An 18,729-nucleotide genomic window follows, 5' to 3' on the forward strand; every position below is an offset into this window, starting at 1 on the left:
GAGAATAATTTTAAATGTTAGATTTCAACATAAGAGAAGAGAGTACTTGTACAATTACTGCAATAATGTCATTCTCTGATATGCTGGGTATACAAATCAGAGGTTCCCTTCCTATTAGAAGCTGAAGACTCATTTTATTGAATTTTCAATTCATTTCAAAGATAGAAGCATGTACTCATGCTGCTGCCAAACTTCTACCTAAAGAATCAATTTAAGTTTTCTTTCGTTTTGTGTTTTTTTTTTGTTTTTGCTTTTGGAGAGGTTTTTGCTATAGGTTGCATGTGCTCCCCAGAAAGACAGAGAGAGACCCATAGACCAAAAGCAAGAAATCACCCCCCGGGGGGGATGGCCATGCCACAATCCCTTCTCCTCCATTCTCTTCTCAGGATCTTGGTTACACACACACACACACACACACACATGTGCCCGGCGTGAGTTTAAACCACTGGGTCCAGGACTCAAACCATGGTCGACTACATGGGAGTGGGAGTCTAGAGACATAGCCAATATACCAACTGTTGGTCCCAAGAATCTATTTAAGTTTTAATGCTTCACATTTAATATGTATATGTGTATGTGTGTGCATGTATGTGCATGTATCTGTATAGATATATTTATATATTTATACATATACAGCATATAGTTGTGTGCATATATTTACATATGTTTATATATAAATGCGTGTTTATAAGTGTATGTGTGTATAACTAGTATATGTCTATATGCAGGAATTGCCAGAAATTTAATTTTTTTGTTTCTTTATCCAATAATAATAATGACATAGGAATGTTTACACTTTTGAAAAAATGTGTCTAAATACATTGTTTCTTTCCTTTTTAGCACAAAATTCATTTATGTTTCATATACACTTGACACATATGGCACAAAAGTGATTTGATACAATGTTTTTATGTTGCAGCAGGTATTTTTTCTATTTTTTTAGTATGAATTTTTTTTTCCTAAAACAAGCAATTAAAATGTGCATATAATATAAGGTACTTGCTTGTTTCTTACAGGTGGTGGTTATGAACTGAAGACTGTAGAAGTGAAATATCAGTTGAAACCAGAGAAGTAACCCTTACATTTGTGGATCTGTACATTCTGGAACATTAAAACTAATACAGCAACAAACAGCAGCTAGGAGCAGACCATGGGCAACTGAACAGAAAGAAATATACTAAAAATGGTCTATTTTTGCTGTTTCCAAGATCATCAGCTTTCTGAGCTTTCATTTGTCTTTTGGTTCACTCACTTATTCAAAAACAACATAGTCCATTTGAATTTGGGGCCCAGAATCAGCAGATACTCTAATGGTTATGTCACTGAACTCCCACATAGTTGACTGCAGTTCAAGTCCCAGATCCAGCGACTTAAACCATGCTGGGTGCATGTGGTGAGTGCCCAAGATCCTGAGTGGAGAATGGAGAAGGGATTGCTGTGTGACCATCTCCCCTGAGAGGTGATTTCTTGCTTTCTGTCTCTCTGTCCCTCTCTCTCTGGCAAGCACATGTGCCCTATAGCAAGGGTGTTTCAATATATGCAAGACCATAAATGTAATACACCATATTAACAGAAAGATAAAAACCATATGATCATTTCAATTGATGTGGAAAAAGCATTAGACAAAATACAACATCCTTTCATGATTAAGATGCTCAATAAAATCAGCATAGAAGGATTATTTCTCAGCATAATAAAAGCCATTTATGAAAAATATATAGCTAACATTATACTGAATGAGGAAAAGCTTAAAGCTTTTCCACCAAAAACTTGTACAAGACAAGGCTGCCCACTTTCTCCATTTTCTATTCAATATAGTACTGGAAGTCCTAGCCAATGTGATCAGACAAGAGAAGGAAATAGAAGGCATTCCAGTAGTGAAAGAAGAACTGAAATTATCTCTGTTTGTTGATGACATGATTGTTTACATAGAAGACCCAATAGTATCCACAAAAACAAACAAACAAACAAAAACTCCTCGAAGTAATAAATGCATAGAGTAAAGTGGCAGGATACAAAATTAACTTAAAAAATCTATAACATTTTTATATGCAAACAACAAGCAGACAAAGACAGAACTGAGGAAAGTAATCCCATTTACCATAGCCACGAGAAGTATATGATACTTAGGAATAAAACTAACCAAGGAAGTCAAAGACCTCTATAAGTAAAACTATGAAAACCTTAAAAAGGAAATCAAAAAGGACACAAAAAAGTGGAAGGACATCCCATGTTCCTGGATTGGCAGAGTTAATATAATCAAAATGGCAAACCTACCCAAATTAATCTACATATTTAATGTAATCCCTATAAAATTACAAGAGACATTCTTCACAGATCTAGAAAAGTCAATCATAGAATTTTCCTGGAATCATAAAACACCCTGTATTGCCAAAGCCATAATGTGCAAGAAGAGTAGAGTAGGGGGCATCTCACTTCCTGACACCACATTATATTACAAAGCTGTGATAATCAAAACAGCATGGTATCAAAAACAGACATGAGGACCAATGGAACACAGTAGAGACCCCAGAAATAACCCCCAAAACATACAGCCAACTCATCTTTCACAAAGAGCACCAGTCAATCCAGTGGGAAAAGGAAAACCTCTTTAGCAAATGGTGCTGGAAAAACTGGGTATCCACCTGCACAAAGATGAATCTGAACCCCTATCTGTCACTATTAATAAAAATCAACTCAAAATGGATAAAAAAATCTAAACCTAAGACCGCAAACGATAAAACTGCTGGTGGAAAACACTGGGGAAACTCTGGGAGACATTGGGGTAGGTCAAGACTTCTTAAGTAAGACCCCCAAAGCACAGGCTATAATCCCCAAAAGACAAGTGGGATTACAGCAGATTAAGGAGTTTCAGCCCAGCAAAGGACACCTTCACTAGTGTGAATCAACAACTTTTGAAATGGGAGAGAATTTTTGTTAGCCGTGCCTCAGGTAAGGGACTGATAACCTGGATACACAGGGAACTCAAGTGGCTAACCTGGAAAAAAAAGATTAACCCAATTAGAAGATGGGAAAGTGAGCTGAATAAACTCTATAAAGAAGACATAAGAACAACCAAAAGGCATATGAAGAAATTATCAACATCCCTCGTCATAAGGGAGATGCAGATCAAAACCACAATGAGATGCCACCTAACCCAAGTCAGAATGGCGAAGATTAAAAAAAAGAAAAATGATAAGTGCTGGAGGGGATGTGGTGAAAGGGGAACACTCCTCCACTGTTGGTGGGATTGTAAATGGGCCCAGCCACTGTGGAGAACAATATGGAAGTTCCTCAAAGAACTTCAAATAGAACTGCCATATAATCCAGCAATTCCACTCCTGGGTATCTACCCAAAGACAGGCAAAAACTCAATCGAAAAGTGCTTGCAATCTATATTCATTACAGCCTTATTCATTATTGCTAAGACATGGAACCAACCCAAATGTCCATAAACAGATGAATGGATTGAAAAAGTGTGGCACATATACTCCATGGAATACTACTCAGAATACTACTCAGCCATAAAAAATGACTAAGTAAAAAAAAAAAAAAAAAAAAAAAAGACTAGGTCCCGGAATTTAATAGAAAGTGGATGAATTTGGAAGATCTGTTGCTTAGTTTAGCAAGTTAGGCTTTGAAAGAGAGACATTGTATGTCTCCCCTTAACATATACCAACTGTCAGCACTCTATGGCAGAGACTTAAAGACTGGAGGACGTACAAACATTAGAAATTTTTATGGACAGTAGAGCCAAAATGAAAAGAGTGGCGAAGGGGAAGAGCATAGGAAAAGAAATCTGGGGGGGGGAATGGATAGGTAAGGTATTTGTGAGAAGTAGATACAGTTTATTATTTGTTGACGAGTATGTGCGTATGTCCTGAACTAGGCTGGACTGAGGAATGTGGCATGATGGGTAGTCTCTTTACAACCTAAATGATGTACAACAATTAAATGTAGAAATAATACTTAAAATTAGTAAATAAAAAATATAAAAATATATTATCCTAAGCAAAATAATATTTCTTTTGGAAAGATTTATATCAATTTTTAAATATTCACATGTATTGGCTATTGAAACTAACTTCTCAGATACGTTTTTGTCAATCAGGAGAACCCATTTTCCCTTATTCTCTTATTTTCCTTTTTCTCTCTATCTCTTTCATCTACCTAGCTACCTAGGATATAGATCATACATTGTGTGTTATTTTTTCATATTCCTGATTTTCAGTTTTGCATGTATGATTACTTGTTATGATTGCATAAAAGCAAATTTACATTGTTTCATTTCTTTATTTTTTGAGGAGAGAAATTTTTGCTATAGGGTCTGTACACTCTCCAGAGAGACAGAAAGAGACAGAGTGACAGAAAATGAGAAATCACCCTCCAGCGGGGATGGCCATGCTGCAGTCCCTTTGCTTCCATTCTCTCTTAGGATTTGGGCAGACATGCAAATGTGCCTGGCATGAGTTTTAAGTTGCTGGGTCTGGGACTTGAACTACAGTCAACTTCATTGGAGTCCAGTGACATAACTGCTATGCCAGCAGATGGTCCCTCATTGTTCCATTCTTTAGGAATTGCTCTGGGGCCAGCAAGTGGCAAAGTGGTTAAGGTGTTGTACTCCTTATGGCAACTGCAGTCCAAGTCCCAGACCTAGCAGCATGAAATTCTTGCCAGATGCATGTGCAAGTAATCCCGAGAGAATAGAGAAGCGATTGCAGGGCAGTGATCCTCCTGGGGAGTGATTTCTCGCTTTCTTTGTCTTTGTCTCTCTCTGTGTCTTCTGCAAGCACATATACCCTACAGAAAAAAAAAAATCTCTCTAAAAGAATAGATAAATAAAAAATAAAATAAAGTAAGAATTGCTTAAATAAAATTATCATTTGATTTTTGTCTTGTAGTAATATTATATTAGCTTCTGTTTGGGAAAAAAAGTGAAAGTGCAATGGTAAAAAATGGGAGAATGCATAAGGACACTCTTACCTATGAGAAAAAGTGCTTCTGTTATAGATTTAGAAAATATAAGAGAATGCTACATTAACCTATATATCAGCCCAAGCTGAAAATTAAAAAACCAAAATAAAATCGACTTACTCTGTATGTAGTCATACTCATAGATAAAATCCCAAGACAACAAATTTTCTTAATGATATGTTGGAGTTGAGGGACTCATTAGCTATAGGAATTGGGCATGAATACATTTTTACATTCTTAAATATCTCCAGAAGTCATTTTCTCAGATGGCTAGGGGTGGGAGTGGGGGTGGGCATTACTGGAACATTCTGAGAGAGGATGGAAAGATAGACAGTATTACAGATTTACTAAAGACATTAGTAATTCAAATATCATAGTTTCCAAAATGCTTCATAGTCATCATACCATTCTAGACTTAGTGTGTCATTTTCTTCATCATGTTATTAGGAAAGATAATTTTGTATCAGTTTAAAGAATCTGAACACCCATATGCATTTTATGAATAGCAGGGAAACTTTACAGACCATGATTTTCATTTAAAAATATTATTGACAGGGAACCAGTAGTTAGCGTAATGGCTATGTTGCTGGACTCCCACGTAGTCGACCGTGGCTCGTGTCCCAGACCCGGTGGCTTAAAACTCACACCGGGCGCATGTGCGTGCGTGCCCAAGATCCCGAGAGGAGAATGGAGGAGAAGGGATTGTGGCATGACCATCCCCTCTGGGGGATGATTTCTCGCTTTCTGTCTCTCTGTCTCTCTCTGTCTGTCTGGCGAGCACACGCGCCATATAGCAAAAACCTCTCAAAAAAATATTATTGACAGAAATAATGACATTTTTGGTTAAATAATTTATTTTTCAGAAAACATGACAGAATGAAAAATGTAAGATATTTGTCATCTCTTCTACTCTACTTTGGAATTTTTTTTCTGGTAAAATTAACACAAAAATCAATATAACTTCAATTCAACCACAGAGATAGTATTTCTTCAAATATAGTTTACTTTAAATTCCTATTTAAAACTCCCCTCCCTCCCTTTTTTTGCGAGATATTTGCCTTAGGACACATGTGCTCACCGGAGAGAGAGGGAGACAGAGATGGTGAGAGGGAAAGTGAAAAACCTCCAGGGGGAATTGCTCTGCCACAATCACTTCTCCTCCATTATCTTCCCAGGATCTTGGGCACGCAACCACACATGCCTGATGTGAATTTCATGCCACCAGGTCTGGGACTCAAACTATGGTCAGCCATGTGGAAGTCTAGCAACTGCTATGCCATCTGCTGATACCAAAACTTTGACTTCTTAAAATCTTATTTATGTATTTATTTATTTTGAGAGAGGGTAAGAGGAGCATCTCCACAGGGTCTTTCCCAGGCCCTGAAGCCCTGGAGCAAGCCAGGTTCACTGCACACCTGGGTACACTCTGGCTATTCAGGGAGACCAAGGACATAAACTGAAGCCTTCTCATGTGGTCTCCAGGATCTTGCAGCAGCACCCCTGTTACATGCTTCCATAAGGCTGAGTCAACATTTCAACATTTTAATTATATTTGATTGATAAAACCAAAGACACATTTTAATAATGATTTTACTTTTACAACAAGTTTATCCAGGTGACATTGAAGAAGTAATTTTAGAAATATTAAGGCACGTATATTATATATTCCATATAAAATAAATATTATGTTTGAATATGACTTTTCAATAAGCTTTTTAATATATAAAATGTATATTTCATACACAAATTAATACTTTGCCTTGATATGAGAAATAATAGAGTTATTTATTTATCTAAAATGTAGATACGCCAGGGGAAGCTCAAGCACTTTCTGTATAACTTAAAATAGTAAAGACCTGGTTTTTAGACTAGAAGAAAAAGAGGCATTGGTGATATACACATGTCTAACAGAGTAGTGAAATGAAGTGCTTAGATAGAATTCACATAGGTAGAAAGTTTTTTTTTTTGTTGTTGTTGTTGTTTTTTAATCCAGCTTGCTTTCATGGGTATATTTTTCACATAATAGCATTTATTTATTTGAAAAAAGACTCTTATGGACCATGCTCTTGAAGGCTTGCTTCACTTGCTGATTCCTTAGTGTATATATGAAGGGATTCAAGAGTGGAGCCACTGAGGTATTGAGCACAGCTACTCCTTTGCTTAAAGTTACCCTTTCCCTTGCAGAAGGCTTAATGTACATGAAGATGCAGCTACCGTACGAAAGAGAGACAACGATCATGTGGGAGGAACAAGTGGAAAAGGCTTTTTTCCTTTGACTTGTAGAAGGAATTTTCATAATTGTCCAAATAATATTTGAATAGGAGAGAATAACTAATGTCAAGGTGACCATGAGTGTTACCACAGCTAACAAAAATGCCATGAGTTCCAAAAAATGAGTGTTTGTGCAAGAAAGCTGCAGAATTGGAGAAGAGTCACAGATAAAATGATCAATTATATTGGAGGCACAGAAATCTAACTGCAGCAGCAGGATTATGGGTGGAAAGATGATCAGGAATCCCGCAAGCCACGAGCTAAAAACAAGAAGGATACAGACTCTGCTGCTCATTATGGTCATGTAATGAAGAGGTTTGCAGATGGCCACATAGCGGTCATAGGACATGGCAGCTAGAAGGTAAAATTCCGTCACCCCCAGGAAGATGAAAAAGAACAACTGAGCCACACAACCATTATAGGAGATGGTTCGGTCTCCTGTCACGATGGTGACAAGAAACCTGGGAATGCAGACAGATGTGAATGATATTTCTAGGAATGAGAAGTTCCGGAGGAAGAAATACATAGGAGTCTGCAGACGGGCATCTGAAAGGGTGAGGGTGATAATTATCAGGTTCCCACTCACACTTAGCATGTAGGTGACAAGAAGAAATATGAAAAGTACAACTTGCCACTGTGGGTCATTTGTCAATCCAAGAAGAATGAAGTCTGTTACTGCAGTGGAATTCCTCATTATTTTCTTTCTTTATAAAGGTATTCTGTATTTTAGATATAAAGTAGGTGAACAAATAAATAAAAACACTATGGCACCAGTAAACACACTCAGTTAAAAAAAAATTCTTTCTGTCTGCTAACTTCATTTCACATAATAATCTTCACATTCATCCATATTGTCACAAATAGCAGTCTGGCAATATTTTCCTTCTTCTATAAGACTGAGTAACATTTTAAAACTTTTATTTATTACCTTATGTATGTATTATTTCCATATTTCCTTCATTTTCTTCTCATGTATTTTGGTATAAATAATTGTCTTTTGGGGACCATCAGTTAGCATAATGCCTATGTCGCTGGACTCCCATGTAGTCGACTGCGGTTCGTGTCCCGGACCCGGTGGCTTAAAACTCACACCGGGCGCATGTGCGTGCGTGCCCAGGATCCTGAGAGGAGAATGGAGGAGAAGGTATTGCAGCGTGGCCATCCCCCCTGGGGGGGGGGGTGATTTCTCGCTTTCTGTTTCTCTGTCTCTCTCTGTCTGGTGAGCGCATGGGCCCTATAGCAAAAACCTCCCCCCCAAAAAAATTGTCTTCTGAATGTTTCAATATATTCTCTGAGAATAAGAAAAAAGAGAATAAAACTTCTGAGATTCAAACCTTTTTCAATGGAACACCCAAGAACTCACTCCCAATAAATACACCACAAGTCTCTTGAAGACTTTTGATAGTTTCTTTCCCTTTCATTATTGTTTTTTCTATTTTGAATAAGCGTTTCTCTCTCTCTTCCTCCATTTGAACTTCAACTAAATCATCCAGAGCACTGTGCTCCTGATAATGCCACACAAAGATGTTTAATGAGTGGCGGGTAATCTCAACAAAATTCCAGTGCTGTACTGCAAGCTATTCTGGTTTTAATAATTAATATGTTATATTTATGAAATTGCAAATGTACTCTTGCTGAATATATTGTTATTTGCCACCTACTTATCATGAGACTATCATGATATGTAAAGTAGTACTTAAGTTAAAAGATTCCCATTTTATTTTTGTCCCACACCATTAACCACCACACCACCTGCCTGCTGGCCCCTCCATGGATTTCTAACATTGATTAGTTTACGAATGATTATTACCAGATACCAAGAAAAGAACACCAAAAAATGTAGTCCAATTACTCACAAGATATTTACATTATATTGGATAAAGTACTGCATGAAATATTGCCTTATGATATTTTTAAAATTTTCTTTCATTTATATATTTTATATAAATTGTGTTAACTTCATTTGTACACACTTGGTATAATAAAAATTGTTTATGTGAAATTTAGATATAAACCATTAAAGCAAAAATCATATTTCTGAAATAACATACTTACTTTTATAATAAATATGACCGGTTTAGTTAATGTTTCTAATAACTTATTTACATGTTTAAATATAAATGCTTCCAGGAGCCTTTACAATCTGTTTCTTTTCTGTCATCTTCTAGTTGTAACAAATATCTAAAATATTGATAATAAAGAACCATTCTAAGAGCTCCTCTACATGTTTAAATCATCTCATTTCTATATATCAACCCAAATTTCTCTAAAGATCTGAGGTCCCAGAGTCTTCTCATTGCCACATAAAAAGTATCATCTTGACACTTGAAATACGTTATAGTTGAAATAAAGGCTAATGTAATGTCTTTTTAAGCTGGTGGACAAGATAATATGATCTGTGCAGAAGCAATGTTTTTCAGGCTAGCCATAAATTTTATCTGCTCCATTTACAATGGACTCAGGGGGATTAGCTGACTAAATAAAAGACACCGTGGAGATTGGTGTTCTCAAGACACCAAGTATTGAACAGTAATCCAAATTAGTATGTAATTTGCAATAGGATATTTAAGCTATAGTGACCAGAAATCAGAGTATAAGATATACAAAGATTTACTTTTTCAAATTAATCTATAACTCACAATAAAAAGAAACTTTATAACAGAGTATTAGAGATGAGAAGTCTCCAAATGACAAGAGACAAAACTGAGTGAGCAGACTTTTCTATGTTAAGGAAACACTAAGCACTAATTTTGGAGATTTAAAATGCAGCTGAGGTCTCCATTATTCTACATTGCAAAATCTCTCAGACTTGTCTTTAAGTTTGGCATCCTTCCATTGACAGATAAAATCTGATCATGATTGCAATCAATACCATTTTTGTATTCACCAGTAACTATTTAGTGTTTATTATGTGTTGGTTTGAAGAATACAGAGATGGTAAAGAGAGCTCTACATTGTTCTTACTTTTACAGAAAAGTGAGAGAATTCCACATTATTTTTAAAATCTCAGATTCCTTTTCCCAAGTTGAATGCAGACAATATTCTCCCAACATAATCTTAGTACTCAATGCTTTGATCTGAAAGATATCTATAATACATCCTTTATATTACAATTTTGAGATTCATTTAATTTCTATTTAATACAGGAGCTACATAAATCATATACATGGTTTATACTAAATAAAAATTAGGAAAATTTCATGGTTTTAAGACACTAAATATATTTTGAGCAATATTTTAAGATTATTTTAACTGTTTCTTTGGACGATAGAAAATTATTCAATCAATAATATTATTACAATTTTTTTAAAAAGAGTTTAAGGGAATCAACAGGTGGCACAGTGATTAAGATGCTGAACACTCCCACATGGCTGACCACAGTTTGAATCCTGGACCTGGCAGCTTGCTTTTTCTCTTTCTCTCTCTCTCTCTCTCTCACTCTGCATGTGTGTGTATGTGTGTGTGTGTGTGTGCGTGTGTGTGCATGTGTCTGCATGTGTCTCTCTCTGGTCAAATGAAAATAAATGAATAAATAAAAATAAAATAAAATAATTATTTTTTAAAAAAGAGTTTAAACTGTACTGAGTGCTTACTGAAGGAACTGTTGAAGCATTACAGTATGTTAAATTTGAAGCATGTCATATTAATTTATACATTACCTAATTCAAGTATTTGATAATAGGCCATAAATATGCTTACATTGCTTTTCATATGTAGATACAACAGTGTTCATCTGATGCTTATCTGCAGGCTAAATATTATTTTAAATTGTTATGAGGAACTTTTATTTAAATGAAGAAAATTGGGAAATTGCTATGGATATGGCCTCATTTCAATTTAGTTATATTTCAAAAGATCCTATTTCCAAAATATGTTATACCTACAGAGTCCAGTGGACACAAGTTTTTGAAAGGCACTATCAACCTAGTACTGAATCCAAAGCAAATACTTCTAATGGCAATTTTAAAGACTAGACATAACAATATATGTGCTTTAAACTCATTAGTAGAATCTGCTTTAGCATCAATTTTTTCAATTATGTATTATAGAAACATGTATAAAAAGTGATAGAATATAAGTAGTTAAATCTACAGAATTAAGATTAAATAAATAACTGAAATTAAGAAACAATTATTCCTTTTAATACACCTTTTAAAAACAAACTCATTGGGACCAGCAGTTGATGTAATGGTTATGTTGCTGGACTCCCATACAGTTAACCGTGGTTCGAGTCTCAGACCCCATGGCTAAAACTCATGCCTGGTGCATGTGCAGGTGTGCCCAAGATCCTGAGGGGAGAAAGGAGAAGAGTTGCGGCATGGCCAAACCCCCACGGGGTGATTTCTCACTTTCTGTCTTTCTGTCTCTGTTTTTCTGGTGACCGTATGCACACTATAGCAAAAACTTTTCAAAAAAACCAAAAACCAAACTCATCAAAGAGCAAAGACTGTCTTAAATATATGATATGTCCTAACAGTTTACTAATAAATAAAGTTCATATACCAATATTTTATCTTTATTTTGAAATACATACTTGGGATCATATTTTTCCTCAAATAGCAAAAGTAGTACTATTTGTTGGTTATTTTATATGCACAGTAAAAGAAATAAAATATATGTGGCAGTTCAATATTGATCTTTGCTTTACAAAATTTACAAAAAAAACCCTCATGAAGTAGATATGTGTAAAACGATAAGCAAGAAACAAAAGAGAAATGAAAAAATCACTGGTAAAATTTATGTGTAGCATATTAATAAATTCCTTCCAGATTTGTGTATTCAATCTATTTAACTTTATCTTCTAAAGTAAATAAAGCAACATTGCTTAGCTCCTAATGTCTTATCAAATATTTTCCTTTAGAATGGTTCTACTTCTTGGGACCACCAGGTGGCGTGGTGGTTGAGATGCTGAACACTCCCACATGGCCAACCGTGGTTCAAGTCCTGAATCTGGTGGCTTGCTTTCTCACTTCCTCTCTCTCTCTTTCTCTGCCTCTCTCTGGTCAAATTAAAATAAATGAGTAAATAAATAAAATTAAATAAATAATTTTTAAAAAAAGAATGGTTCTACTTCTCACTTGCCTCTCTTTTGAAGGATAGAAATGAAGTAAATTAATTGTATGAGAAAAAAATTACTAATAAAAACAACAGATATTTTATTTACATATATCTCAATGGTGGTGTATGATTTAAAAATCAGAGTCCTAAAGAGAAAAAATACACAGAATTTACTAAAAGATTTTCTTATTGAATAAAATATTTCAAATGAAATTCAGGAAGCTGTGATTCTACAATAGATAGATGGAAAAGTTAAGCAGAGTGATCATGAATGCTTACGCTAACCAGCAGTTAGCATAATAGCTATGTCGCTGGACTCCCATGTAGTCAACCGCGGTTCGAGCCTTGGACCCAGTGGCTTAAATTCATTCCGGGCGCATGTGCGTACGTGCCCATGATCCCAAGAGGAGAATGGAGGAGAAGGGATTGCGGTGTGGCCAGCCCCCCTGGGTGGGTGATTTTTCGCTTTCTGTCTCTCTGTCTCTCTCTGTCTCTGGCAAGCACACGCGACCTGTAGCAAAAACCTCTAAAAAAAATAATAATAAAATAAAATATAAAATAGCAACAGAATAGTTTAGAGGCTAAAAAATCATAGTTAAGCATCTTGGTTCTTTGTTAAACTGATTCTTTAAAACATGTGTATAAGATACTCTTTTGGCTTTATAATGAAATTATTTCTTATGTGCACTTCTTAGATCAGTCTTGATTTCCACAGGATAGAGGATTAATGAATGATGTCACTGCAAAGTTGTATTAAAATTTATGAACTTCTCAGAAATAAGGTCAGTATGATGCCTGTGTAAGGTAAGTAAGTTTTCATAAACAACGAATGAACATAAGATATATCTTTGAAAGAGATGGTACAGCCATATTGTGTGCCACTTCATGAATTCATTCTGGACAACCAGAATAATTTCTTTTCCTAAAGATAGGATTAGGCATTAGGTGAAAAAAATAAACAAACAATAACAACAAACAACCTTTATTTTGCAATAATATTAAATACAGACAAGAGTTGTCCCATACTCTAGTGGTTAGAAGAGCCAAATCCCACATGGCCAACCGTGGTTTGAATACTAGCTATTGCAGGATCTGAGTAGTCCAAAAGTCTATAAAGTTTGGATAGTCTCTCAAGATTCTTGGTGACCTATTTTTCTTAGAATATCCTTCCACATCACCCTCAAATTCATACAAATACTCATTTTTACATTTGCATCTTTAATCTATACAGAATTTGTTCTTTTGTAGATAAAAGAATCTGCTATTATTTTATTCTTAATGTATAAACAAATTTCCTTCAAACATTAGGATAGAAACAATTTGAGAGTTTGTTTAGTAGGTTACCAAATGAAACAATTTTATGTTATTCTTTGTCAGTAAAGTTTCTAGCCCAGACCTCTTACTAATAAGATCTATGTGCCATCTTTTGGCTGGTATATCTGGCTGGTATAGAAGTTTTTATTATTATTTTAGTTCTGACCACATGTAGTTTAATTAAATTATTGACTGAAAAACTACCAGTTTCACATCGGTTGGAAGGAAATATTTTGACTTATAGACTAAAAGCTATTGTGTACACATTTAATTATTGATTAATTGCAATATCTTTACTAGATAAATAAACCTATTCATTGTTTTGTGCTTTATTTTTATTGCTTTATTAATATGACAATATTGCATTTAATTATTACATTTTAAATAATAGAAATATTCTAGTAGGTGCCAGAGTGTAAACTGGGAAAAATGTCAGTAGAAGGTAATCTCAATGATTTTGTAAATCATTTAGGTTTAGCTTTAGAAACGTAGATAAATAGAATTTGACTTTTATATGGAGACATGTACATAGGTTGACTCCCAGGAGAAGGATTTATTATCTGTGTTTGAGAGTGTTCTAACAAATTTAAAATAAGTATTTACCAGACTGAGAAACATGAAAGATTATTTGATGGTGGAAATAATCTCCTTTGAATGCTATGTTCAATGAAAAGCAAAAATTATTGTCTTCATAAACATAATCTATTATACGGAATGATTGCATCATGGAGAAGAAACTGAAAATGTCCAAAAATTATTTTCCAACTTCTGTTATTTGTTCATGAGAAAAGAGATTTCAAGATCTATATCAATTTTTTTTTTTTTTGAGAGGTTTTTGCTATAGGGCGCATGTGCTCTCCAGACAGACAGAGAGAGACATAGAGACAGAAAGCGAGAAATCACCCCCCAGGGGGGATGGCCATGCCACAATCCCTTCTCCCTGATTCTCCTCTCAGGATCTTGGGCACGCACGCACACGCGCCCGGCGTGAGTTTAAGCCACCGGGTCCGGGACGCAAACTGCGGTCAACTACCTAGGAGTCCAGCGACATAGTCATTACGCTAACTGCTGGTTCCCAAGATCTATATCAATTTTGAGAGGACACAATATAAAACATTAATTGTTTCTACAAATGTGCCAGACATTGGGATTATTATATTTATATTCCATTCTTTTCATGTTTACGTGTGCAAGGCACATTCCTGAGGCCTGAACAAATCACCATGAACTTGTTGATTTTTATCACTTATTTTCATTAAACAGATGAAGAAAAAGAGGCACAGAGAGTTTAATTTTCTTAGAATTAGCAGGGTTTATAATTGGCAAAAATAGCATAAATCTCTGATAGTTCTCATGGCAAATATACTATATTATCTAAGCTACACGACTTCCTCATGTTTTTGTTGCTGTTTTTCTTTACTATTATTAAAAATATTAAAATGAATTAGTCCTGGGAGGTTATCAAAGAAGAGTTGAGATGACCAAATCATAATCCACAACCATACGTAATGATTAAAAGGACTGCATGTATGAAAATGGTTAGTGTTTTCTATTAAAAGTGAGAAGAATGAGGTGAATCCTGTGGTCATTGGTAAGTAAAAAAAGATGCTCATTAAGAACCAATTCAGGGTTGAAAAGGGTCCTGTACCAAGCAGAAAAATAAATAAATAAGTAATGGATTCTTATTACTTGTATCTTTTTACTTTCCCTCATATCCATACGTGGAATTTACTTGAGGAAAGTACACTAAAGAGAAAATGCCTGAGTACTTACAGGATTCCCCCCCCCCTTTGGCAGTGCTTTTGGTTTTGATTAAAAGTCATGGACCATAAAATCAACATTTGACTGCTTAAAATGTGCAAATATATAGTGGGTCATCAGAAAAGCCAGGAGGTGTTTTTTCTATGCTTTTCTATGCAAAAATGTGTCACGACTTTTCTGATGATCCAAGTTTTTAATATATTAACAACATTTTGCAACTATCACCGCTACATAATTTAGAATATTTCCATCACCCCAAAAAGCAACTCCATTACCATTACTCAGTCATTTCCCTTGCCTTAGCCCTAAGTAATTATTAATCTTCTTTCTGTCTGTATTGATTTGTCTGTTCTGGACATTTCACATAAATGGAATCAAACTGTATGTAAACTTTAGTGTCTGACTTTCTCCACCAGTCTAAGATTTTCAAGATTTACCTATGTATTATAGTATAGCATATATTAGTACTCCCTTCACTTTTTCTGTTAAATAATATTCCATTTTCTGTGTGTGTGTGTACATGGGTGTCTGTGTGTATACTCCAGATATTGTTTATCCATTTATTGCTTGATGAATTTTGGGTTGCTTCCACTTTGTGGCTATTATACATGATGCTACAATCAACATTTGTGTACAAGTTTTTGTGTGAACATATGCTTTTAATTCCTAGGGGAATTTCTAGGTCATGTGGTATCTCTATATTTAACTTTTTGTGTAATTGCCAGTTTTCCACAGTAAGTGTACCATTTTTTATTCCTACCAGGAATGTATAATGGTTTTAATTTCTCTCCATCAACAATACACACACACAGGGACTAGCAGTTGGCATAGTGGCTATGTTGCTGCACTCCCATGTAGCTGACCGTGGCTTGACTCCCAGACCCAGTGGTTTAAACTCACGTCGGGCACATGGGCATGCGTGCCCAAGATCCTGAGAGGAGAATGGAGGAGAAGGGATTGTGGTGTGGCCATCCGCCCTGGGGGGTGATTTCTCACTTTCTATTTCTCTGTCTCTCTCTTTCTGGTGAACGCACACGCCTGGTAGCAAAAACCCCTCCAACGCGCACACACACACACACACACACACACACACACACACACAGTATTCTGGTCTATATACATACATACCAAGTAGCCATTGTAGTGATTGTGATGTGGAGTGTCACTATGGTTTTGAATTTTATTTCCCTACTAATTAATGATCTTGAATATCTTTTTATTTGCTTATTGCTCATTTATATATCTTCACTGGATAAATGTCTATTCTACTCCTGTGCCCTTTGGCCATCTTACCATTGAGTAGCAAGAATTATTCTATATAAACTCAACCAAAGATGTATAAAGATTATACCAAAAAATAAATAAAAACAAAACAAACAAACAAAAAAACTACAAGAAATCGAGACAGCAACTGAAACTCAATAGACATGTAATATGTCTGGGAAGGCTGAATAAATGCCTACACTTCCAGAAGAGTGAGGTGAGACTGACAAAGTGCAAGGAAAAACAGCAAGAGTCTCTAGGGTACTTAATCTCTAGGTAGAAAAGTAAAGAGAGTTAATCGCTTGAATTTGGTGAGCTCTGGAGCCCTTCCCCACTATGGGAAAAAATGTGAGAAGAATTTTCCTTCAGAACACTGAAATACATATTCCCACCTCAGACTCCAGCATTCCCCACCTGTAGAAGAATGACAAATCTCGCCCAGAGCTCACACACATCTTAGGGAAGTACAGGGATCCACAACTTGAGAGAAAACAGTGGAACTTCTACCCCAAATCCACCTAAAGCCCCAAGAGATTGGCACCATCTTGAAAGCTGGCTAGGTGGGGTCTGGGTTGAGAGCTTAGATTATGATCCAGCAACCTAGCATCTTCACAGTCCAGAGGGGACAGAGGGTAGAACATGCATAAGCCCATGTGGTCAGAGACCCAACTACTGGATCCTTTTGCCCTTGCCCTGTTGGCCCGTGCCACAGAGAAACAAAACCTCAGTACTTCCTGGCAACTCAACATTCACTTGACAGACAGGAGGGCACAGAGATCCCCACTCTGGGTTATGGAAGAGGAGAGAGGGGACCGCCAGAACACATGCTGATCCAGGTGCTGGATCTAGCCACTTATTAGCATGAGTCTGCTTAAATGTGATCAGCCTCTGTAAATCTCTGGGTTTTAAAGGTTTTCTTGGTCAGTTAGTGTTTTGTATTTTATTATGTTTTGCTTTGCTAGAGGAAGTGTGCATTCACTATAGAGAGACAGAGAGACCAAGATACAGAAGGAGAGGAAGAAAGCATCTCCTATGGTCATGGTCACCCTACAATCCCTTCTCCTCTATTTTTCCATCTCACATGGGCATGTGCACACATGAGTCAGTGTGTTTCTGAAGATGTTGGGTGTGCGACTTGAACTGTATGGTTGGCTATGTGGGATCTCACTCCTTTAACCACTAGGCCACAGGGCCAAACCTCATCTAGAGAAATTGAGGCCCCTGTACTACCCAGGTGTAACCCAAATAGTTTAAAGAATGTTTTTAAGAGATAAAAGTTTACATCATTGTAAGGTTTCAAAGGTAAACCTTGTAGTATGTATCGGCCTTTATGATATAAGTACTCCCACAATCACAGATTTGAAGTTGTGAATGTGACCCCCACTTAGCTTGAAATGGAGAAGATTCATGCTCAGTCAGTTCTTGGGGGATGGCATAAGCTGACTCAGCACACCACTGAAGGGACATCATTCACCTTCCTCAAAGTAGACAAAGATCTTGCCATCACAAAGTGAGAAATGTGAGGGGTATGAGACAGTAAACAGCATAGTTGATAAGTAAATTAAACAACTTAAACAACTGCTCTTTAAGTTAGTAAGTACCTTGGAAAGGAAGAGAAGGTGGGGAGATCTTTGAAGTAAGGGCGATTGTATAATTCTAAATAGTATTACTGGTACAGGCCTTACTGAAGAGGTATTTGTGCCTCAGGAGGAGGTTAGGATGTTTGTTATGCAGATAACTGGGAAAAGAGACTTTTAGGACTAAGGAACTTTTAATGGCACTTTTCCCCTTAGAACCACTGAGTAGGTTGAGCTCACCTTGGACCAAATGATGGTCCTGAGAGCTCCATCTAATTCACAGGATAAAATCCCACAGTAGAACCCAGAGCCAACAATGGCTAAACCTCCAGTTGCTTATAGCTCCTGTGTTAATCTTTAAACTGTTAGGGAATGCCCCTGAATTTTACCTATCAGGCATTCTTTTTTTTGAAAGAGAGTTTTGTTTTTTGTTTTTTGGGTTTTTTTTTTTTTTTTTTTTTTTGGGGGGGTTTTTTTTTTTTTTTTTTTTTTTTTTTTTTTTTTTGGGGGG

At 36.0% G+C, this 18,729-nt stretch overlaps 1 protein-coding gene and 1 pseudogene across 1 annotated transcript; one reads left to right on the top strand and one right to left on the bottom strand.

Annotated features, from left to right (window-relative positions):
• Positions 1-7,003: 7,003 nt before the first annotated feature.
• LOC102484586 (olfactory receptor 6C75) lies at positions 7,004-7,957 on the bottom strand. Its single transcript, XM_006163878.2, has one exon. The coding sequence runs from the start codon at positions 7,937-7,939 to the stop codon at positions 7,004-7,006; it is 936 nt and encodes a 311-aa protein (XP_006163940.1). The 5' UTR covers positions 7,940-7,957.
• A 9,323-nt stretch (positions 7,958-17,280) lies between these two features.
• LOC102491267 (polyadenylate-binding protein-interacting protein 1 pseudogene) overlaps positions 17,281-18,729 on the top strand; it is a 2,755-nt pseudogene continuing 1,306 nt past the window's right edge.

Source organism: Tupaia chinensis, unplaced genomic scaffold (genome assembly GCF_000334495.1).
Source record: "Tupaia chinensis unplaced genomic scaffold, TupChi_1.0 Scaffold143422_1, whole genome shotgun sequence".
Lineage (NCBI taxonomy): Eukaryota > Metazoa > Chordata > Mammalia > Scandentia > Tupaiidae > Tupaia > Tupaia belangeri.